Below are 23699 nucleotides of genomic sequence, written 5' to 3'. Positions count from 1 at the left end.
GACAGGAGCGGGATAATGCATTATTGGGTAGCAAGTCCGAACCCAAAATTTACTTGATAATCCTGATGATATATAGTCCATTGAACCAATAAGGATATATGCACGTGTTCATAGCTGTCATCACAGTAAAAACATACTTCCAGCGGAGAAATGGAGAGATTTGCCAACCCACAGACCAACAATGAATCAATATCCCTGGACATATTGCCAGATTGACAGTAAGACATCTATGGCGAGTTGAGCGGCTAGAGTCGGAAACACTCGATGGGCATCGGCCCATAGCTCGATCACAGGATCATGGAGATGTCTTGATCATTTCGGACAGTTCAAAATCTTTTGAGCTTGGTTGGTAGGAGCAGAAGTACTGTGAGTGCGGGCACTAGATGTGATATTTTTATGCGGCGAGGGCGTTTGTGGAGTATCGCACGTAGGGAGCCAACGGAGCTGGATGTGCAACATACGGAGTGCGGAGCATATGTAGTTGGATTAGTGTCAACAACGTGGCTCGAGTCCCAGGGGCACATATAAGTTGTGGCACCTGGGACTGACCCCACATGTAGTGCTTTTGCCGGCAAGAGACTGCCGAGGCAGCTGGATTGTCAAGTTCCACAGGAGCAATGGCTTGAACAACCAATGGAATATTGATATGTGAATTATATTGTAGGCATGGAGTAGAATCTGGCCCGTTTGATTCAATTGTGCATTATGGCGTGCATTTCGGGTCAGACCATCTTCGCCAAGGGTGGCTATGTGTACCGCTTATGAAGGCTAGGGATGGACGATAATTGGCTGAGAGCGCCATGGCATACGGAAGTATAATCACAGTGAATTGTGAACCGACAAGTTCCGAGGAGAACAGGAATGCCAATGAACAGAAAGAACAGGAACGATGTCATTGTCCAAACAAAACAAACCGAACAGAGCCAATGACGTCAAGCAGCTCTCACCGCCCGCACTAAACCCAGTTTGACCCAGCGGTGACATGCGTCTTGCAGGCAAATTACTACAGAACGCAGGTACCACGAAGGTATTGGGGTTGGTGGTACGGTCAGACCATTGTAAATTTAAAGGAGAATAAGCAGCACTATTTCAAAAGAACGGGATTCTATTCATCTTCTCTTCACCCGTTTATCTGTGATCTCCGTTCTCTCCAACTAGATACTTGAGCTTCACGCGTTTCACCTGTGACGCAAAGCATCCACTTCTGCCCAATTTCTCTCACCGGATTGGGTTCGACCCCTCCACATCCCACTCTCTCATAATTGGAGCTCTACAACGCTTATCGGCCTCTTTTTCTTTGGCTTGTTTTCTTTCCCCCTATCTCTTTTCATTTCCATTATCTTGATTATCGACCTGGAGTTCGGGTCGAAAGCTTCAATTGACTCAATATGGAGCCCGTCAAGATTCCCACCGAGCCGGCTAAGCGACGCCGTATCGGTGTCCTCACCTCCGGTGGAGATGCCCCAGGTATGAACGGCGCCGTGCGGGCCGTTGTCCGTATGGCAATCCACTGCGACTGCGAAGCCTACGCCATCTTCGAAGGATACGAGGGACTGGTCAATGGCGGTAACATGATCCGTCAGCTACACTGGGAGGACGTCCGCGGCTGGTTGTCCCGCGGCGGTACACTGATCGGCTCTGCCCGCAGTATGGCATTCCGCGAGCGCGCCGGCCGTATGAAGGCAGCAAAGAATATGGTCCTGCGAGGTATCGATGCACTGGTTGTCTGCGGTGGTGACGGCAGTTTGACTGGTGCCGACGTTTTCCGAGCCGAGTGGCCTACCTTGTTGGCAGACCTCATTTCCTCGGGAGAGTTGTCCGCTGAGCAGGTCGAGCCCTACAAGGTGTTGAACATCGTAGGCCTGGTAGGTTCGATTGACAACGATATGTCTGGGACAGATGCCACCATCGGCTGCTATTCGTCCTTGACCCGTATCTGTGATGCAGTCGACGATGTCTTCGATACTGCCTTCTCTCACCAGCGTGGTTTCGTCATTGAGGTGATGGGCCGACACTGTGGATGGCTTGCTCTGATGTCTGCCATCAGTACCGGTGCAGACTGGCTGTTCCTTCCCGAGATGCCCCCGAAGGAGGGATGGGAGGACGAAATGTGCTCTGTAATCAACAAGGTGCGTATCACTTAAGCCCCCGTTAATGTCTTTGTTTTGTGAAGTCTTTTCTAACTTGGGGGGATTTCAGAACCGACATGAACGTGGTAAGCGCCGTACGATCGTCATTGTCGCCGAAGGAGCCCATGATCGCCAATTGAACCGGGTTTCGAGCTCAAAGATCAAGGATATTCTCACAGATCGATTGGGATTGGACACTCGAGTTACCATCCTCGGCCACACCCAGCGAGGTGGTGCCGCGTGTGCTTATGACCGCTGGCTGTCAACCCTGCAAGGTGTAGAGGCTGTTCGTGCCGTGTTGGAAATGTCCCCCGATTCTCCTTCACCAGTCATCACTATCCGCGAGAACAAGATCATGCGCACCCCTCTGATCGAAGCTGTCCAAGCAACTAAAGATGTGTCAGCGAAGATCGACAACAAGGAGTTTGAAGAGGCCATGGAGCTGCGTGATCCTGAATTCAAGGAGTATTACAAGGCCTACTTGAACACCGCGACCGCGGAGATTCCGAAGACGATTCTTCCGGAGGAAAAGGTACGAACTAGATTCCTCAATCCACTCCAGCTGCTTGCATTGCCTTGAATTCCCAAGCTCACTTTCTACAGAGAATGCGAATTGCCATTATCCATGTCGGTGCCCCGGCCGGTGGTATGAACCAAGCAACCCGTGCCGCAGTTGCATACTGTTTGACCCGTGGCCACACTCCACTGGCAATTCACAACGGCTTCCCTGGACTGTGCCGCCACCACGCTGACAAGCCAGTCAGCTCAGTTCGTGAGGTTACTTGGCTGGAAGCTGATAGCTGGGTCAATGAGGGTGGTTCAGATATTGGAACCAACCGCAGCCTGCCATCGGCTGACATGGAAAACACTGCCAAATGCTTTGAATTGTACAAATTTGATGCCTTGTTTGTTGTGGGTGGTTTCGAGGCTTTCACAGCCGTTAGCGAGCTGCGCCAGGCCCGCGAACAGTATGATGCGTTTAAGATTCCGCTCATCGTCCTTCCAGCTACCATCTCTAACAATGTTCCCGGCACTGAATATTCCCTGGGCAGTGACACATGCTTGAACACCCTGATTGATTTCTGTGATGCCATCCGTCAATCTGCCTCGTCCTCCCGCCGCCGAGTGTTCGTGATTGAGACCCAAGGTGGTAAATCTGGATATGTGGCGACCACAGCTGGTTTGGCCGTGGGTGCCGTGGCAGTGTACATTCCCGAGGAGGGCGTTGATATTAAAATGCTCTCACGCGACATCGACTTCCTTCGTGATAACTTCCTTCGTGACAAAGGAGCTAACCGTGCGGGTAAGATTATCCTGCGCAACGAATGCGCTTCAAATACATACACTACCCAATTTATCGCCGACATGATCAAGGAAGAAGCAAAGGGCCGCTTCGAGTCTCGTGCCGCTGTTCCAGGTCACTTCCAGCAAGGTGGAAAGCCCTCTCCTATGGACCGTGCTCGTGCTTTGCGTATGGCCATGAGGTGCATGGAGCACATTGAAGGATATGTAGGCAAGAGCAGCGACGAAATCGCCAATGATCCTCTTTCATCTGCTGTGATTGGTGTCAAGGGCTCACAGGTGCTGTTTTCTCCCATGGGCGGCGATACTGGACTGGAAGCCACGGAAACCGATTGGGCGCGCCGTCGCCCTAAATCTGAGTTCTGGCTCGAACTGCAGAATGTCGTCAACGTTCTATCGGGACGCACCCACGCCAGCAACAACGAGACGTGGTCTTGCTATGAGAGTACGTAATACGACAGCAACCCTGGTTTTTGCTTGTTCACCCCGTCCAATTAACTTCGATCTTCCGCGTTTGGCCTTCTGAGGATTTTCTCTTCCATACTGGATTTCTCTGGTGCCTTTTCGATACACATGTTAACAATTCCCCTGTTCCCTCTTATCCAGGTGCTGCGACAGTCCGATCCGTCCCCTCGGTCCCCATCACTCCTTGAAGGAATCTCTAACCATAAGGATTCGACTTTCTCCAACTAACCATGGAATTCACACCAATGACACACCCAGGATATCCTTGAATGTTTCCCCCAAACATTGGCCGGCGAGCCATCCTCTACATTGCTGCCGAGCACGATGGTGCTGGAAGTCCTTTACGCTTTGTACGATGCTATGCAACAAGTCCTCCAGAACCAAGGATGGTTTAGGTGGCATTTATGCCTGGGAGTTTGGGTGATCTTCTCTTCTACTTGATGCGTTCCTATCTTCTGTGTTCTTCAAGACCTCGAGTCTAGGACATACAATACTTTGCAGATAGAACAATCAACTTCATTTATTGCAAATAAACCAAAAACAACGCAAACGTTATCATAAGAATGCAAGAGTACTATCTCAGCAACCAATCGTAATACTGAGCCCGAAATTCAAAAACACCGAAGTCATGCCAGTGCATCATTCCAAATGTCATATCCATATGGATTTCCACGACTATGGGTGGACAGTCTTCTCCAGTTCATCAAGAAGTTCGACAGTCTCAGCGGGGTTTGCAATCCAAGCAGTTGTGGATGCAAGGCGGGCCTAAACAAGAGAAAAAGATGTCAGTTTATTCAGTATTGGAAGGGAATTTTTCAAGTTCTCTACCTTAAAGTCATTGGCACCAGCCGACAAGAACTGATCACCAACATGCAATGTCTTGGCTGGATCGATACCACCAAAGTAGCGCTGACAAGCACGCACACCCCACGATTTGTCACCAATATCGACAAACACGTCATTTCCACCATTGAAGGCACAGAAAGGCAATCGCGATCCAACAGCCGAGCGCTGAACTGTATTCTGCACCACCAAAACAGTTTCCTCCAACTGTTCGCGGCTGATCCGAACGCCGTTTACCGGGTAAACCCCGACAGCTCGATCCTTCCGCAGAACCGCCGCAGGCAGATTGAGATTCGAGGCACAGGCACGTAACGCGGACTCGGCAAGATCGAGCAGCTCGGTGATATCGTCATCGCTCCAGGCCTGCATCTCATCCAGCAACCATTCATTCCGCGGCACGTAGGCCAGACGGGCTTCCGAGGTCGGCTCGAAGCGGAATAAGAAATTGCTCTCGCCGCCCATGACGATCAGGCCTTTTTTCTGATCGGCGGTGAGAGTGGTCGAGGCGTGAATTGCATCGAGTAGTCCGTGAAGACGCTCGTAGTACTTTGGCGCATCGGTGTATCCGGCCGCCGTCACAATGCCGACTTTGCGATCCTGTTCGAGGAGTCGCAGAATGCGGGGGATGACGGGGTTATCGGATGTGAGACAAGCACCATCATCGTAGAGTGTCACGTCTCCATCGAAGGTGACTAGTTTCACGTCGCTGGAGCGAACAAGACCCAGTACCTGGGCGGAGTTCAAGATAAGGCGGATATCGTTGAATGAAGGAGCGACGAATCGTCGCCGACTAATGAAACGCTGCTTGTCTTGATATTTGAAGGCATCCTCCAGATACAGCTTCGTGAAGAAGGTGCCGACGGTAGGCACGAGGAGATTCAATTTCGATTTGCCCGGGGCATTGCGTTCGTGGTGGTGAACTTCGAGAACGCATTAGACATGGTTCCCGATCTGGATTCGTTGCTACTTACTATGATCGATCATCAGATTCTCGACATCGCGCATGATCTCGGCATAGCGAGAATGGGTATCGGCGGCGATTGTGTTCAGCGCTTCGCTATGTTCCTGGTAAATAGCGGTGGGCTGGGAATGCAAGACAAAAGGGACCGCCAGGAGGCCCTAGAGGGATTAGAATGAGCCCATATGATGTGATTAAGTGATATACCTTGATCCATTCAATCTATAGAGTGTTAGGCCCCAGAATTCCCTCGAAGTTGTATAGCGACCTACTAGTTGATCCCGGCGATGGGTCTATACGCTGCGGAGTCAATGAGGGGCATCTCGGGACCTCGGGACTACACTTCGTACCTTGAGAGCATCTAGAACCAGTCAGCGAGAGTCAACAATTAGCAATCTAGAGGCATACGTGCATTCAACTCTATATCGGGTCGTCATGATTCGAGTCGGTGGTAGAGAAGGTGAAGGTTGATCTGGCCCGTTCACAGTGGTGAGTGCACGTCCCTTCTGGTGACTCACGATAGACACTCGCCTTGGATCGGACGCTATTGGCCTCACAATGAGGCTACGAGAGTCTTTATTGCTTAAAACTCCACTTTGATCAGGACTTCGCTTCTCCTCGTAACGCCTCTACTTGCGATTGGTCTGTTGAAGTGCCTCGTGAAATGTTGTGGCCTGTGCAAGGCATCGTCCATGAGAAAATCCCGCGGAATTGACTCGGATTGTGACTTTAGGCATCACGAATACCTAGATAGCCCTGACATGATGTGTTGTCAATTGCAGAGCCCCTGGTAATGGTGGTTGATTTGTAAACATAAAGCCTTGCGATTCTACACAAGTACCTTGACACGAGAACTATAGATGCGTGTTACCAAGTCTTTCTGATTTAAGCTCCAAGTCCACAAATCAATAGATCATTGACAGCCAAAATCACCTTTCTGATCTCTAAAAATCCCTAACAGGATCATCCGAATTCCATCAAAAGCAATGCTGGCTATGCCCATACAACACACATCCAAACCATCAATCATGACCATACCAAACTCCGACGAGGTCCCACCGGCATACTATCCATCCCAGGAAGTCGATTTTCCCACCGATGAGAAAGAAGGAGATTCCTTGATCCTCTCACCTGATGAAAACGAGCCCGGGTTAGCCGCTGCCTCTACTCTCAGCCGCGGCCTCCAGGTGCCATCCAGATCCACAGCTTGCACATCTGGATTCGAGTATCCCGCTGAACTGGCCTCCTACAATATCTCCAAAGACCAATGGACAAAATTTACACAAGTTGTCTGTGACGAGGCCAAGCTTTCATGGCCGCAGTGGAGAACGGTCGTTGGCAAGGGACTGGGAACAATGGCAGTAGGCGGGCTAATGATTGGTGTCCTGGGAGCCATTCCTGCGATCTTCGTTGCCCGTCAGAGTAGACAACGGCAAGAACAGCGAAACCTGATCTCGTCGATGGCAGGAGCTCGGGGGGAACATCTCTCTCGCCACATCTCGCAATGGAATGAGACGTTTTTTCGGCCTAGGGGGATCTTGATCCGCGTTGACTTGCCGCATGAGTACTTGGAAGATATGGAGGATATGAATATCCATACGAGTGGTGGAGCAAGACGATCTACGGAGAAGAATCGCGATAAGGCGGCGCTCAAGGCGAGAATTGTCATCATTCCACTTGACGAGTCGATGTCAAAGTCGGAGTTCGCTTGAAGGAGGGAACGTCACGGCCAATAAGAGAGGGAAAAAGTTCGAGAACGCGAAAAATTCAATATCGGTTCATATGCTTTAGCGTCGGGAGAAATGTGTCGAAAAAGAGGGCTGTGTGAAATTCAAAAGGGATTTCGTTCATGTTCATAGGAGTGTCGTTATTCAATAAAACCACCATTCTATCTAAATTGAAAAGTAGACAGAGAGGGTTGATATCCGAAGAAGCATGAAAAGAAAAAATCACGACCGGCATGTCATTCATACCCGGCCAGTTTGATCTTGCTTCTCAACATGTTCGGCCGCTCCGTGCGATTGTTCTGCCATCCCCATCTTCTCATCCACAGCCTGATCACGCTCATCGGCATCCCGGTTACCATACCGACCAATCTTGTACCATGGCAAAGCAAAGAGACGGTCCATACTCTCGAGCGAGCGACCTGCCGTCTCCGGAATACTGAACCAGACCCAGGCACCACCAACAATAGTAATAGCAGCAAAACACCAGAATGTGCCCTTGGGATCAATTCCACCCTGGGACACGGGGAGGAGCATATTGGGAACGGCCCGTGCATTCCCGTATTGGTTCGCAAAATGCAGAGTCATGGCCATGGAAGTACAAAGAGCACGGATGCGCAGGGGGAAAAGCTCCGCAGTCAGTAAGTACTGCATGGAATTCCAACCCAGGGCCCATCCGAATCCAGATAAGTAGATCATTGCAATTGCACCCCTGCTCGCACCCTTTTTGTTATCTGGTAGCACGAAGCTATCGATCACTCCCATTTGGGGAACGGAGGTTAGGAAGCTCGCGATATAGACCATGGAGATTGCTTGTAGAGTGATTCCAATAAGAAGCGCTCGCTTGCGTCCGATGACATCGACCAAGAAGAGAGCGCAGATGATGGCGGCAACTAGTTTCACGATTCCGAACACGGCAGTGACAAGAAGAGACTCGTTGTTGCCCGTAATTCCCAGCAGCTTGAACAAGTCTGGAGCGTAGACTGTAATGCTACCGGCACCGGACCACTGCGAAAGAAGTTGCGCCATAAATGTGAGGTAGACTCGGTAGAGATTCGAAGGGACTAGGAAGGTTTCTTTGATCACACCCATTGCACCGGACCCCAATGTGGCTTCCATCTCAGCTTCATGAGTGGTTTGGATGGTGGAAATCTCACGCATGATATATTCATCGTCGGACGGTAGACCGCGGACTTTTGAGAGATTGGAGATGGCTTTGTCAAGCTGGCCACGTTTGACCAGATACCGGGGCGATTCATACTGGAGGAATGAGAGGCAAAAGATAATGCCGGCAAACATGATATGGAGGCTTGTAGGGACGAGCTATAGACTGTCAGTATTGGCAATAAAGATGATTCAAACATCGGGTCTTACATACCCAGCGATTGTGAGTTTTGTCACCAAGATTGAGCTCGCAGCCATAGTTGGCAAAATAAGCAAGCACAATTCCTAAATAAACAAATCCTGTAAAGACACAGGTACAGAGGCCACGAATGGCAGCAGGCGCCTGTTCCGTATTAGTTCATGATCCGCTAAAATGTCCTGAGTATCAAGGAACTTACAATCTCAGCAAGATATACGGGAGCCACGACAACTGTTTGGCCCACACCGAGTCCCGCAATAAAGCGACCGGCATAGACAGCACCCAGGCTGCCACTGTTACCCATGAAAATAGCGATTCCGACGATCCAAATAACGCAAAGTTGACGAGTTGCCCAGAGACGACCGATGCGATCACAGACCAAGAAGGCGCTGTATAAAAAGAATGTAAATTAGCGATTTGTGAGAATAAACAGAGAAACGAAAATAAACTCACAAAAGTGCACCTCCGACAGATCCTATCTGGACCATAGCGGTGACATTTGCCTTGATGTTGGTTTGTTCCACCTCAGAATACGACTCATAATTGATGTAACGTTGAAAATCCTTGGAATTGAAGGCGCCTGAAATCAAACCCTCATCCACACCTCGGGCAGCACCCATGAGGCCAAATGAAGTCACTGCAAACCATAATCGCCAGTTAAAGGCCTGGCTGGGCTCACCCAGGTCTTTGAGGCGAAAGATATTGACTGGTTTCTTGGCTCCGCCGGCCATGGTGAATAACCCTTGATATGGAGGTGATTGCGGGTTTAATGTGAAAGGGCGAAATCAGGATAATGACGAAGAGAGAGGAAAAAGTTCGACAAGTCAGATCAAAAGGTTTTATAGTGGTGGGTTATTATTCATATTATTCCTCACGCGGGGAAACCTGAGGGCAATCGGAGTTGAAATCTGTGCGATCCAAGTTCCAAGTTCCCCTCCAATGACTCCAGTATTCCCCCAGCACGAGTCACAGACTGTGGACCATTGGCGATACACCGGAATAGGCCAAGGCCCGGGGAAGACCCGCCAAGAGAGCTTGGGGTCGTGGATACTCCACGGTGAACTTTCATTTGACGGCGACTTTGCCTTTCCAGCTTTCATTCAAGCACAAGGAACAGGAGGACTCTGGACTTGAAACGAAAACCTGCAGCCTTACTGCACTGCACGCTGCAGCTCAGGTTGTTCGGTGCCACCGTCTCTTTCTCAAGTGTCTCCGACTTTGGATTTGGTTCCTTTGATCAGACATTGAGGGGCTCGGAAGGTGCCCGAAGGGGGAATAAGCAAACATCAACGTCGTATGGTAGGTGGCTTGCAAGGATTAGCCCTGGAAGTTCCACAAAGGGGATGTTCGCCTTATCCCGGGGGTGACCACTGTCGATGCGAGACCACTGATTGGCCGACAGACCAACCTCACCCATCATAAGTCCGGAAAGGGGAGATGGGTGCTGTTGCTTGGCGTGGAATGCGCTTTGATACATGGCCGATCATTCAGGCTCGAGCCGTCACCGACTACGGAGCAGTCCGTATGTTGTATGCAGATGGTATCCGCATCTCTGTGAGTGGTGAGAGGTGCTGCGGAGAACATTGTGCCGTAAAGGTTGGCATACTTAAGCTCTCGGCCAGGTATTTTCTCTGCAATGTCCCCGGTGACGAAGTCTCTTATTAAACTCTGCCAATTGCCGATATCAGACCTGACTCGTGCTCTAGAATGTTTATCCGCTCATTGGCGTTCAATCTATTATTTGTGATTGTCGGACATAGCGGCAAAATCGTACATATGGTCACCCTTGCGTGGTACATTGCTTAGGGCAGGCGATACACTCCGATATGACGATTTTTACGCCCTGCTTATCGAGTGGAAAATGGAATAAATCGTACTTGACAAAGGGAATGATATCATAACGAGTTCATTAACGATTTTGCTCGCGGAGAAATATTTGGAGCTACCAGATCACTTATATGAGCCCTAGAATCGGAGAATAATAGAGAATAGCGCACATTAATTCGATTTTCGAGACAAAAGCTAGCGCCTGCTGGTGCGGAGATATCAGACCATAAAATTGAAAAGAAGGGAAACAGCAAGAGTGATGGGTGGGGATGGAGCAAGAAGACTACGGCCGCCAGCGGAACGCAGGGTTGCGCCAGTCCATATCCTGGATCTGTTTCTGGGAAAGCCCTGCCAAAGCGCTCCTAACATCGATGCGCTCACGGCGCTGGTTGTCCCATTTCATGAAGGCCCATAGGCCGGCTCCAACAAGTAGAGTTGTGGCTGAGGTTGCCAGATTGAGTCCATTACCGATGTGGTAGTTGGGCCCATCAAAAGGCAAGAATGACCAGGTGCTAATAAGCCCCCCAATGTTTCCGAACATCACAGTTGTTCCAATTGCCGAAGATCTAGCGGTGTCGGAAATGACATTTGCCGACGAGGTCGCAGTGCACAGGGCGCCCAACGCAAAGGCTCCGGCGGCGATCAAGAAGGTCGCGCCATATCGGACCATACTGTCCTCGCTCGCAAGGAACATGATATAACCTATAAAATCCCGCTCTGATTAGCCTGGATACGGCCATGGTGTGCGATCATGACAAATTTTGACCGGATGCGAGGTTGCTTGAGGACCTGAGACTTACCAATTACCATGAATGGCGGGCTGACGATGAAGAAGAGGAGGCGATTATCGAGTCGCCAGCTGAGGAACGGAAACAATAATGTGAAAAATGCCCCGACAATGTAAGGAGGCACTGTGTGGAGTTGCTGAGACACCACAGTGTCATTGGGATAGATGCTTTTGACAATTGTTGGCGCAAAGAATCCAAGACCCTGAACCGTAATGTTGTTCAACAGGAAGACGAACGCGGATGTGAGCGTCGTAGGACTAAAGATACCACGTAGTGTCTTCGTTACATCAAGTTTGTCAAGAACCTCTGTCGTGCCAACCCGCTCCGACTTGACACGGGCAATCGCTAGATCTTTTTCCTCCTGCGTGAGCCATCTGGCTGTCTCCGGCCGGTCGGTCAAGGTGAAAAACGCGACAACGGCGATTCCGACCGTGACAATCCCTTCAATCGCGAAGATCATACGCCAACTGTGCAGAGAACCGAAATGATCCAGCTTAAGGATACCCGAAGCCAAGAGGCCACCAAACGCTCCAGCAAGGGGAGCCATGACAATATACAATGACAGGCGGAAGGCAAGTTCGCTTCGTCGGTACCAACGTGACATGTAGTATGCGATTCCTGGTAGTAGTCCTGCCTCAAACATACTAAGGAAAGCTTGTTAGCAGTGCGAAATTTCCCAAAATCGAGTAAGACATACCCCAAGAGGAAGCGAACACCAGATATACTGTGAATATCATTGACAAAAGCCGTCGCGACCGAACAAATCCCAAATCCCAACGTCATGGCCGGTAGCCACCATCCCGGACCGACCCATTTACACATAATATTGCTTGGAATTTCGAAAAGGATATATGAGATAAAGAAGATCGAGAGGACCCCATTGTAGTCATAACCCACGAGTCCAAGGTCCTTGTCGAAGCCGGCCAATTTGGCATTTCCTATTCCAGCAAAAAACCGAATTAGCGCGTGATTTGTATTGGGGGGGTGAAAAGCCATTGAGAGAGACCAGTTTACGCACCGATATTGGCTCGATCAATGAAACAGAAAAGATACATCACCGCGACCGTTGGGACAATATAAAGGTCGATCTTGAGTCGCAATCGTGATTCCGCTGCCTTGTCAAACTCCACCAGTGACTGGCCATATTCATCCGTCGCAAGGTGACCGCCTTCCGCGGCATCATGAGCGACATCCCCGAACATTTGTTCCTTATGATGGGAGACGGCCTTCTCGTCACCGACAGGCGTAGTGCCTCTCTCGGGATCGGCCATGTTGAACGTGCGGCCGGACAGGGTGTGGGTTAAGGGGTAAGGTCTGAATAGAGACCGAGTCAGATCTCAAACGAGGACCCTGGATCTTTTATATCTGGGGTAATCCAAGCTCTGATCGGAAGAGGCGGGCAGAGAACCTGGGGTTGCGGGGAAGGGACGGAAACGCGTCCGAAGTTGTCTGCAGCATGAAGCTCAATTCGCTGCCAAGGGACGCCATGAATTTTGACTCTGGGGATAGTCAGAAATCACTTGGCATTTCGGGGTCTTTGGTGGGAGAGCGGCTAAAGACTTAATACGGTGGCTGCAGGGTTGGTTGGGAAGATCCAATCACAGCAATGCTTTTCTTGGATGGCCTTTTGTTTACGCCTCCGGGGTAAGTCAACATCGGGTACCTACAATTACCTGTGTAGCACGGGGAAAGCAGTGTATCCCTCAATTTCTCCACAGAGCGACAAATGGGCCCCTTTCCCCACGGGGGATTTTCGAGACTTCCCCGGACTTGAGGATCCCCCAGACTCGGATTTCATCTGGGGCTCCCTACGAAGCATGGAGTGACCAGCCACTTTCGTATAACTCATATGAAATGCCGTATCTATCAGCCGACCTACCCCCGAGTTTAACGACGATCAGCCACAAAAGCTAGAAGGTGGGAGGCATTGGCCAAGCCTTCCAAGAAAGACGGCCGAGGATGTCAAAGCGCAGGATACTCCGTACAGAATATATAGCAATGTGTTAGCAGAGCAGACCTACCGATCCGAACTCCTTCCCATCGGATGTCAGATCGGAAAGATTGTTGACCCGAAGGCAAGTTTGTCGGAGCAAGAGATCGGTGTTCAAGCATGATTACAAAGATGATAGACGACCTCGGGAGTGCCCCCAATTAGGGCTGTCGATAATACTCCACTCCATAGGGGCTGATGATATTATTTTGGGTCCGAATCATTCAGCAACTATCCGATATGGTGTAAGTCGAGATGACGATGTAAAGCCTACGACTCTGCTTGCACATATAAAGCAAAACTGGGGTATTTCCCAGTAGCCATGTGTCCTTCTTTATGCCACGCCTGCAGGCATCAACTCTCGGCGTTGCGCGTTCACAGCAGGTCTCGATAAGGTCAAAGATGTCATATTTAAATGAACATGTATGCTAAAATGGCTCCCAGGATACTCCATATCTGAAGAGTGTTCACTCCGGCTGCGGCAAGCGCACCGGATTCATAATCCAAACTCAAGGAATTATTCCCGAACCCCATGCTCGGTGTCCATGTCACTGGAGTTCCCTCGTTTAGAATATCCGAGCGCGCAGCATCAATCCTCCCTAAGAACTCGATCGTCAACCTAGCGGAAATTCTTGGCGTCTCCTCATCCTCCTCGGCCAAGGTACCCGCGACACTCCACGATCGAATATTAAAATTTGCCGAAGAGTCGTCAAATGTCAGCTGCAAGGTCGGGTTTGTTACGCCGCTAATGTCATCACGGTGACTACCGAGTGAAATGGGAGCGACACCCCACCATCCCTCGCTACGGGAGCAAGTCGACATATTCATCTTCAAAGGACCAAGCGGGTTCTGCTCTAGCTCCGAGCTCCCTGTGACTCGAAAAGGGACCCCACTTCCAGTATCCTCAGCGACAATCAGGTTAAATTCCGGTTTCGTGTCTCTACTCGCTGGAAATGAATAACGGCTGGCGCAAATCAGCGAGCCGCCAGAAAATTGACTGCACATTAGAAAGAAGTATATACTTACGACACCTCAATCGACTCAAATACGAAGGGCATATCCCTTATCTGCATGTTGACGGAATCAATATAATCGCCAAAATACTTCGTGAAATTCGAGTACGAGGTGAACAGCGAAACATCGATTGGGTTTGTGTTCTTCGGTCGCTCATCTTCCGGTTCTGTCGCTGTGATCGCTAGGATTGCTGGGTACGACCACGAGTACGTGATGTTCTGCAACTGCCCACAGAGTTCCAATTCGGAATCGCTGCGGTCATCTCGAGGCTCGACACCAGAGATGGTGAATACGGCGCTACCGTTGTAATACCTATAGACAGATTCTTAGGATGTAATCTGTGTGGTCTGTAGATACGGAGTGAGCGTACGAGCCAATCCATGGATAATAGTAATAATCCAGCCCCGTCACATTCCGTGGCCGGTAATTCCCATCATCGCGGCCTAGAGCCTGCGCTGCGAGAAATAGTGGTAGCTGTAATAACGTTGCGGCGTGGCGCATTGCGGTTGTCGCTCAGGCTGTAGCAAAGTAAATGGACTGGGGGTTGCCACTTGTCGCAGGCGCGAAATTGAAATCCACGAACTGGCGTCCACATCGAGGGGGGCACACTCCCTTTTTTATCTTTCGGGCTGCTCCGCTGAATACGAAGATCTAGCCTCTTTTGCTTCGCTAGGAGTGCTAGGACCCTTAATATCTGGGGGCCGGCCTGGCTTTCTTGGCTGTCCCTAGAATCAGAGTGCGATGGGTAACTCTATGACTGGTGTAAATATGCGCATTCATTATTGCATCCTGGTTGTTCATTTGACTTTCAAACTTGACATGATAATTCATAGCAATCTACGATGATCATATGTCTAGGATAAGTCTCACATTCTGTGTAGAGTCTGTTTATGGTCTATCCAGGAAGTGCCCGGTAAAGTCAACATCGAATTATAGTCACCTCTCTACTTCCCCTCCTTTTCAAAGACAGTTGCCCTCCTTCATCCCATAGTCCCATCACACTGTTTTGTAACCCCTACCACCTCATTTCTCAATTCCTTGGCCTTGCTCAACCCCTGAATTCCATTCGTTATCACGCTGCCATTTCCTACGTGATAGTAGGAGGCCAGGTGAACCATGGGTCCATCCAAAGTATCTCGTCCCTGCGTGCCTTCTCCATGAAACACACCTTCCCCAACTCCAGCCTGTAAGTCTGAGAGCTCCCGGTTTCTTGTTGGGTTGATGTAAGTCTTCACTTCAATACATCCATGCGCCATTATGACTGACCACGCAACAGATCGCGACCGAATGCCACCCCCACCCTCCACCCAGGTACTCTGTTCATCAGCTGCTCATACCATGACAGCTTCTTCATCAGGGTCCAGCATTGCATCTTCTGGTTTGTTCTCTGCGGCAACTAAGGCAGAAACGCTACGAATTGCCGGTACTACGTGTTGGGCGTGCTCGACAAGAGCACCGGAAATTTGTCATGTCGTGCCCCATCATGACCCCCAGGTGCTTTTAGAATACCCTATATTTTTCGAACTCTTAGCTAACGAGTCCCGCTTTATTCAGATTCCTCTATGGGAGCAAGCTGGACTGTTTACCTTCAACTACAAAAACACCCAAAACACAATTCCTCTCTGTGGATCTTGCCATATCGAGTTCGATATGTCACTTGACCCCGGATACGTTTTTTTCCCAACAGACATACAGTACTTCATTGATTTTGAACGCCGGGATCGTGCTCGCCGAGAACAGATCGCAACAGATACTGCAGTCCCTCTCTTAGCCCTTTCGCGGCAGGTACCGACAAGTGCAGACTACAAGCAGCATGGAATTGACTCAAATCAAATATCGCCCACCGCCATCGGAGGCCTATACAACCGGGTATTCCTAAAACAATTCCTCCACAACGGTCAAATCCCAGGGATTGAAAGAACCTTCTCAACTCCAAAAGAATGGCACGGTGCCCCCCTTGCGTCTATTCGTCGTGCGTCTGCCGCCCTTGCAAGCCCGCGTTTCTTTATGATCGTCGATGCCGGTACTCGCCACATGCTTGAAGAACTACGGCAGCTATACTTCGGTGATGACCGCATTTCATCTGAACAAGCCTCTCTACGTGATGTGTATCGGCCACAAGTCCAGACAAATCAGAAGCGCCAGCTAGAAGACCAGACCAATCGTGAGTCGGGACGATACGACAAAAAAGCCAAACATCAGGACACAGGATTTGCTGGAACAGCTTCTGCAGTAAACCAGTGCCGCGAAGATACCGACTGGGTTTTGGGTCCCGAGTCGACGACAAATGATGTCGTCAAGTTGTATGCGCCAGTCTTTTCCTCATACTAGCTGACCTGCTACATTGCTAAGATATTTTTATTCACACTGTGTTGTCAATGCCGCGTGCACTAAAGCAGATTATTCGTTTCGTTTTTATTGAGATAAATATATTAAGAGAATTACTCGCTGCTTGTACCTTGTTTAGTCATAATAAGAAATGTACCTTTTGGTGTACAGGCTGAATATCTGCCCGAAGTGCCCCGAACAGAGCGGCGAGCCGCCCAACCATGGGCGCTAGGTGAGCACCGCCTCAGACATGCTGTTGTAGGACGCCACCAGCGCTTTTAGATTCGTTTTCGTTAAGGGCAATTGTCCCGATAGAAAGAGCTCTACCGGTTATATCTACTAGGTATACAGCGGGCTAGTAGACTAGCAGGCTAATAAGCAGCCTATAGTTACTACCTCTACCACTAAAGCTAAGCTTCTCGGTCTCTTATAGACTACAAAGCAGCTATAATAGTGGCGTAGACTTCTTCATACCCTTTGTTAGGACCGGCGTGCTGGCGGGTCCTGGCAGGTAATATAGAACTAGAGTGAAGGAATAGCAGGGTGCTAGTATATTCATAAACTAATCGCTAAAGAACTAAGTTCCCCTAGCAGTCTCTATATAGATGACCTTTGGCGGGTCACGGGACTAGGTCACCTAACCCGGTAGGACTCAGTCTTCCTAGTGCAGTCTCTAGCGGGGGGTCGTGCTACCCCTACTAGGTCACGGGTTCTAGGTCACAGGACTAGGCGGGATCCAGCCTATGAGGCACTCTCCTAGTAGAGAGTCGTAATATTCTCCCCCTCCTTAAAGAGCTGCGTCCTTATAGCTAAGGGTCGGGGGTCGAGGGTCTCTTATAGTCGAGATAGGGAGGGTTCGAAAATAGTATATATATCTAGCTATCTAAAAGAGGGTAATTTGTCTTTATAGTAGAAGGTGTAGATAGACTCGGAGCTTTAAGCGTTATCTCTCTTCGTCGCGTATAATCTGAGTTCTTTATATATTTTTTACTTATCTCTCTTCGAGTTATAGCTTTCTTCTTCCTATACTTCCTCGTCCTTTCGCTTTTTCTTCTTATAGCTTTTCGTCGCTTCGCTTTTCTTCTTATAGCTTTTCGTCGTCTCGCTTTTCTTACTATAGGTTATTTCGACTTATTATAGTAGCTCCCTTTCCTTTAGTCGCGAGTACGACGTATACCTCTATTAATAATTACGCCCCTCCGGCCGTCGTCTCCCCTACTAACTCTACGAGTATATAGTATTAGCGTTATATAGACTATCTTAGATATAATCTAGGGTATATATATATCCCTCCGCCTAGCGGGATTAACGTTAATACTCCCTAGTATAACTACTATATAAGGAAGCGGTAGTCTTATATAATAGTAAGTATAGACCTCCGCTTATATTAGCGGTTATTAACGTTCCTTAGGTCGATTCTAGGCTCGACGCTTAAGCTAATACTTATATCTTAGCGCCCTATACTACCCCTACGTAGAATATATCGTTCCTTACGATTATATAGGGGTTTCGAGATATACGGAATACTTTAACTCGAGATATCTATATAGGTATAGTTACGCCTTTCGGTCCTCCTTACGCTACGCCCCCTCTACCTCCTTTACCCCCTCCGCCCCCTTCAACGTAGGTTTTTATTAAGGTAACTATTTATTAAGGTAGTACTTATTAACTAAGTGAATAATAATATAAGAGGGATACGTAATTAGAACGAAGGGTATTCGATTCTATATTAGTTATAAGACTAAATCTTACCTTCCCTTTTCCTATAGGTATCTTCCTTTTATAATTTAGGTTCCCCGCTTCTTAGGACCGGATTATATTAGTTCTATCCCGATATCGTAGGGTATTCGGAGGGGTCTCCTCTATCTAAGAAAAAGGGAGTCTAAGGTAAAATAGTATAATAAAGAAATACTATAATAACTATCCCCCCTTCTCTATAAAACCTATCCTAGGGTTTTAGGTTAAATAAAGGGAAGTATAAGTTATAAAATAAGAAGGGTTCCTATCGAGTTTATCCCTTTTTCTATTATTCGGAGCCTTATTAGTATAGCTATAGTAGTAGCTAATAGATAGGATATTAGCGATCTAGTACCGGAACTAGAATTAGTCTAGTGCCTAGGCTATTTACGTTCTAACTTAAAGTCCTTTAATACTACTAAAGAGGAGGTTTTCTCTATCTCCTACTAGTATAATATAATCGCGTCTATCCTTTATAAGTAATATTATATAGATAAGAAGACTTATAATATAGTATATTTTCGGGCCTTTATTATAATAAATCTATACTTATCCTATATAGGTACCTATTAGTATAATAAGGGATACTTAAGATTTTTCTACTATTCTAAAATTTTTAAAGATTCTTCTAGATAATAAAATAGAGTTATCGGAGTAGATCTATATAGAAGTCGCTAAAAATTCGTATAATTTAGTCTAAGCGTTTAATATAGCGGTTATTAGTTACTATTTATATTAGAATTTAGTAGATATAAAGAAAATATAAGTTATAAGTATTTTATAGCTATTTCGTTAATAATTCGTCTTCTAATAATAGTCTAACTATTTTAGGTAAATTATAACGAGTTTATAAATAGTCGTCGGGCTAATATATAGACTATACTTAATAGTCGTAGTTTAACTCTATTAGATTAGGATAGACTTTTAAATCTACTCCCTAGGAATATAGGATATACTTATTAGACTATTATAAAATAGAGGTATTTAGAGTCTATTTCTAATACTTTTATAGCTATATTCGGGGAAGCTATAGGAATAATCTTATTTAATATTTTCGGGATTAACGAGTATAAAAGGTTCGTAACTTATTCTCCTTAATAAAAGGGAAGGTACTATATATATAGTTCCTTCCTTATAATAAAGATAGCCTAGAATAAAAGAGGAATTTATTTTAATTTTCTAACTATAATCTTTCTTTCTTTATATTATTTCGTTATTATTTATACGTAATTCCTTATATATTTTATAGGTAATCCTCTTATATTTTATTATCTTATCTTTTATAAGTCCTATTTATTTCTATAAGAATCTTCCTTTATTATAGCGCGAGATTATAGTTATAGTTATAGCTATAGTTATAGTTATAGTTAGGGTTATAGTATAAATCTTATTAATAACCCGCCTATAGACTAATCTATACTCTTTTCTTTTTTAGCTACTTCTAAGATAGTATCTAAGATTTATAACTATTCTAACGTAAATCCGCTATTAACTCCTTCTTATATAGATCCTATTAAGATTACTCGTTATACTCGAAACTCCGGTTCTTCTATACGTCCGAAACGAAATCGTCCTATCCGATATCGCTTAAATTAGTATATTACCTATTTATATATAGCTAAGAAGAAGTAAGTTACTAACGAATCCTTTAAAGTTAAGTATAAATCCGAGACTATTAGTTCTATCTCTTATTAATATTATATAGAGAAGCGATAGGTATATAACTTAGTATAGATTTATTTACCTTTCTTATTAGTATTAGCCCCTAATTATATAGATTCTAAGTAATATTACTAATAATACTATAGATCTAATTTTAATTATCGAATAGTCTACCTAATTTTTTAAAAAGTTAGAGGATCGCCCTAACTATATAGAATAGGATAGGGTTAATAGATCCTAATTTTTCTATAGACCTACTATCTAGATTACTATTAAGAGTAGGATCTATAGGTTAATCTCCGACTTTTTAGTATTAATCTATAGTTATTAAGCTACTTATAGTTTCCTCCTATCTTAAAAGAAGACTCCTATTATAAGTATTATCTTCTCCTTTTTAGGTATATTTCCCTAACGAATTAGTAGGATATCGCTAACGCTTATAAATAGTTCCTCTCTTCTCGAGGTCTAACCTCTTTACCTTACCTTAGTCTTTTAGCTATACTAGCCGAGCGGAAGGCCTACGATATTTCTATTCGCTACTTTATCTATTACGGGAATTTAGGATATACTTTATAGAACGCCGTGAAGTATTCGTTTATTAAGGATCTAATAATAGCGATTATTATAAATAGTTAAGATACTAATATAAGCCCTATACTTTCCCTTAGTATCTAGACTAGCTTTCCGATCGTATTAGATACGCTATAGGTTTATTATATATTTATTATAAGTTCCGGAATTATTTTATTTTCTTATTTTTTAAAGGTTATCTTTTCTATAATATCTTAGAGGTATTTTAATAGTAGAATAGACTTATTTCGATCTAGATTTATTATCTTCTTTTTATTAATAAGATATTAAATTTAACTATATACTTTAAGCTTTCTTCTTCTTTTCCTTAAGTTTTCTAAAGGACTTAATAGCTTCTTTTATATTTCCTATATTTTTTTTTAGAATCTACTAGTTATATTTAGTAGACTAACTCTTCTATTTTACTAAGAAGTATCTCTCTTTATTAAATAGTCTTTTATCTTTAATATTTTTAATTTCCTATTCGTTAGACTTTTTAAGTTCTAGTATTAGTAAGGTTTCGGAATTTTCTCCTTTCTATAGTTCTAGAAGAGAGATATAAAATATATTATATATCTTATTATATTAGTTTAGGAGACTTAACCGGTACGTCTAGGATCTAATAAGATTTAGGACCTATAACGGTCTAATATATCTTAGGGCTAATTTCTTAGTATAGACTTTAAATTTTAGGTTTCTTATTAATAACCCTACTAAGTCACCTTTTTTAAATACTATAGGTTTATAAATAGAGTTAAATTATTTTATAGATAATTCGGAAGCTTTTTACTATCGTTCTATTATATCTTCCTATAACTTTTTTAGAATCTCGATTCTTTTAGTTATAGCTAGGACCTTCTTTTTATACGTTTCGTCCTCGGAATATATATAAAAGTTAGGCTTATAGCTTATAAAAACTATAAATAGAGAGTAGCCTATAGTTATATTAAGCGAGTTATTATAGGTATATTATACTATTAGTAGTAGTTTTAGCTATATAAGTTACTCTATATTAATAAAATATCTAAGATAATATTCTAGTATTTAATTTATATACTTAATTTAACTATCTATTTAAGGGTAAAATATAGTAGAAAGACGTAGTTTTATCTTATTTTCGTAGTATATTTAAGACTAAAATTTACTAATAAATATAAGGCCTTAATTAAATATAATACCTTATAGGGGTCTATAACGAAGTTCTACTTCTATATAGAAAAGCTTTATAAGCTTAGAGGTATTAATTAATATAGAAATAGTAAAAAATAGAGCCTATTTCGTTATCTTATTAATAATAATAAAGATACTATCTACTATATCGTTTTTATAAATTATAGATAGTAATCCTATAATAAAATCTATTAATAATTTAGCGAAAGGTCGAGTAGGAATCGGTAGTATTCTAAGTACGCTATATAGCCGATACCTCGGAGCTACGTTTTCTTAATATACTATATATTTAGAGACGTATTCCGTAATATCTTAATATATATTTTACTAATAGAAATATCTTTATAGTAATATTAATATTCTATATTTACTAAAATATCCCGCTAAGATATTATTATAATAAAGACTAAAAAGTTTTTTCCTTAAGTTCTCTCTTATAGGGATATAGAGTCTTTCTTTATACCTTATAATACTATATAGATCGACGCTCTAGTCTTTATTATCTAGTTTTAACTAGGAAATAATAAGTTTTCGGTAGCGTATCTTAGGATCGCTATCCTAGATTTTCTTAATTAGGTTTTATAGGTCTAGTTATACTTCTTATATATATATAGATTAGTTTTAGTATATATACTTAACCGTTTTATAGAGTATCTATTAGTTATAATCTAACTCCTCCTATATAGTCTAGTTAGCTACTTCTATACTAGCTTTATTACTATTTATATTAGTCTATTCTAGATTAAACTAGGATTTACTAATATATAAATCACTAATACTTAGCGATTTAGCTATAGTAATACTCCGTTTTAGTAGTATTTTAGTAATAATTCTATTACGTAATAATCTAAGTAGATCTTCTACTAAGGCGTCCCCTAGTTTTAGATCTACTTTTTAGGATAATATATCTATAGGATTTATTTTTCTTAGTCTATATTTAATAAAAAAGTTATATAGGGATAGGAATATATACTATCTCGCTTATCTTCTATTTAGCTTTAGCTACTTTATAAAAGTCTATAAATTTATATAATTAGATAGAACTTCTATAGGTCGGATACTTCCTTCTAAATAGTATCGCTAATATTTAAATAAGTAAACGATAGCGAATAGTTCTTAATCTAGGGTAGAATAGTTAAGTTTAGCCCTACTAAACTTTTAGGACTAAAAGGTTATAGGGTATTATTTCCTATCTTTATCCTTCTAGGATATAATCTCTCCTATATCTTTATTAAAAGTATTAGTTTCTAATCGCGTATCTCTTTCTAGATCGAAATAGTATAGTAGTATTAGTAACTAAAATACTATAATTAGATAGCGAAATATAAGTTTTTTATAGACGTTAAACTAGACTTATTCGGGTTTTCTTTTATTTTTTAACCTTTTTAGTAGAGAAGTTAATAGAAGTATAATCTATAAAAACTATAGTATAAACTATTAGTAAAAGTTATAAAATCTAATAAATATTTAGATATTATAATAGTTTTTAGGGAGTTCTTAGTTCCTAATAGATTCTACTCTTCGGGGGTCTATAAAGACGCCCTTTAAATCTACTATAAATCCTAAGAACTCTACCTCTTCCTAATAAAATATATACTTTAAGGCCTTTATATATAGGCTAGCTCTCCTAAGGTTTTTAAGGACTTTTCGGAGGTATTTTATATAAGATTCCTTTATCGGAGAAAATATTAGTATATCGTCGAGATATACTATATAAATTATATTAAAGTAGTCTCTTAGTATATTATAGATATAACTTTAGAATATAGTAAGAGTATTAGTTAGTCTAAATAATATAATTATATACTTATAGTACCTATATTAAGTAT

The 23699-nt window shown here is 44.2% G+C and overlaps 8 protein-coding genes across 8 annotated transcripts; 3 read left to right on the top strand and 5 right to left on the bottom strand.

Moving 5' to 3' along the window:
- Positions 1–1388: 1388 nt before the first annotated feature.
- Positions 1389–4084, top strand: N7457_008650 (ATP-dependent 6-phosphofructokinase; the record flags this gene model as incomplete). The annotated part of the gene is made up of 4 exons (XM_057179693.1): positions 1389–2129; positions 2200–2661; positions 2733–3876; positions 4038–4084. 4 exons carry the CDS (start codon positions 1389–1391, stop codon positions 4082–4084), a joined length of 2394 nt encoding a protein of 797 aa, XP_057028079.1.
- Positions 4085–4571: 487 nt separating this feature from the next.
- isn1 (IMP 5'-nucleotidase ISN1) lies at positions 4572–6134 on the bottom strand (the record flags this gene model as incomplete). The annotated part of the gene is made up of 7 exons (XM_057179692.1): positions 4572–4661; positions 4725–5659; positions 5711–5858; positions 5905–5919; positions 5970–5990; positions 6048–6058; positions 6110–6134. 7 exons carry the CDS (start codon positions 6132–6134, stop codon positions 4572–4574), a joined length of 1245 nt encoding a protein of 414 aa, XP_057028078.1.
- Positions 6135–6725: 591 nt separating this feature from the next.
- N7457_008648 (uncharacterized protein) lies at positions 6726–7409 on the top strand (the record flags this gene model as incomplete). The annotated part of the gene is made up of 1 exon (XM_057179691.1): positions 6726–7409. The coding sequence occupies one exon, from the start codon at positions 6726–6728 to the stop codon at positions 7407–7409; it is 684 nt and encodes a 227-aa protein (XP_057028077.1).
- Positions 7410–7664: 255 nt separating this feature from the next.
- On the bottom strand, positions 7665–9515 carry N7457_008647 (putative MFS quinate transporter; the record flags this gene model as incomplete). Its single annotated transcript, XM_057179690.1, has 4 exons — positions 7665–8744; positions 8800–8928; positions 8984–9173; positions 9238–9515. The coding sequence occupies 4 exons, from the start codon at positions 9513–9515 to the stop codon at positions 7665–7667; spliced, it is 1677 nt and encodes a 558-aa protein (XP_057028076.1).
- A 1379-nt stretch (positions 9516–10894) lies between these two features.
- N7457_008646 (putative MFS transporter) lies at positions 10895–12670 on the bottom strand (the record flags this gene model as incomplete). Its single annotated transcript, XM_057179689.1, has 4 exons — positions 10895–11313; positions 11412–12043; positions 12097–12337; positions 12418–12670. The coding sequence occupies 4 exons, from the start codon at positions 12668–12670 to the stop codon at positions 10895–10897; spliced, it is 1545 nt and encodes a 514-aa protein (XP_057028075.1).
- Positions 12671–13800: 1130 nt separating this feature from the next.
- N7457_008645 (uncharacterized protein) lies at positions 13801–14904 on the bottom strand (the record flags this gene model as incomplete). The annotated part of the gene is made up of 3 exons (XM_057179688.1): positions 13801–14353; positions 14416–14715; positions 14774–14904. 3 exons carry the CDS (start codon positions 14902–14904, stop codon positions 13801–13803), a joined length of 984 nt encoding a protein of 327 aa, XP_057028074.1.
- A 479-nt stretch (positions 14905–15383) lies between these two features.
- N7457_008644 (uncharacterized protein) lies at positions 15384–15659 on the bottom strand (the record flags this gene model as incomplete). The annotated part of the gene is made up of 1 exon (XM_057179687.1): positions 15384–15659. One exon carries the CDS (start codon positions 15657–15659, stop codon positions 15384–15386), a length of 276 nt encoding a protein of 91 aa, XP_057028073.1.
- Positions 15660–15690: 31 nt separating this feature from the next.
- Positions 15691–16734, top strand: N7457_008643 (uncharacterized protein; the record flags this gene model as incomplete). The annotated part of the gene is made up of 1 exon (XM_057179686.1): positions 15691–16734. One exon carries the CDS (start codon positions 15691–15693, stop codon positions 16732–16734), a length of 1044 nt encoding a protein of 347 aa, XP_057028072.1.
- Between the last annotated feature and the right edge of the window lie 6965 nt (positions 16735–23699).

This window comes from Penicillium paradoxum (genome assembly GCF_028828445.1).
Source record: "Penicillium paradoxum strain IBT 22861 chromosome Unknown utg000007l_segment0_segment0, whole genome shotgun sequence".
Lineage (NCBI taxonomy): Eukaryota > Fungi > Ascomycota > Eurotiomycetes > Eurotiales > Aspergillaceae > Penicillium > Penicillium paradoxum.
Note: the sequence above shows the minus strand (reverse complement) of the source record. Positions and strands in the feature narration are given on the sequence as shown.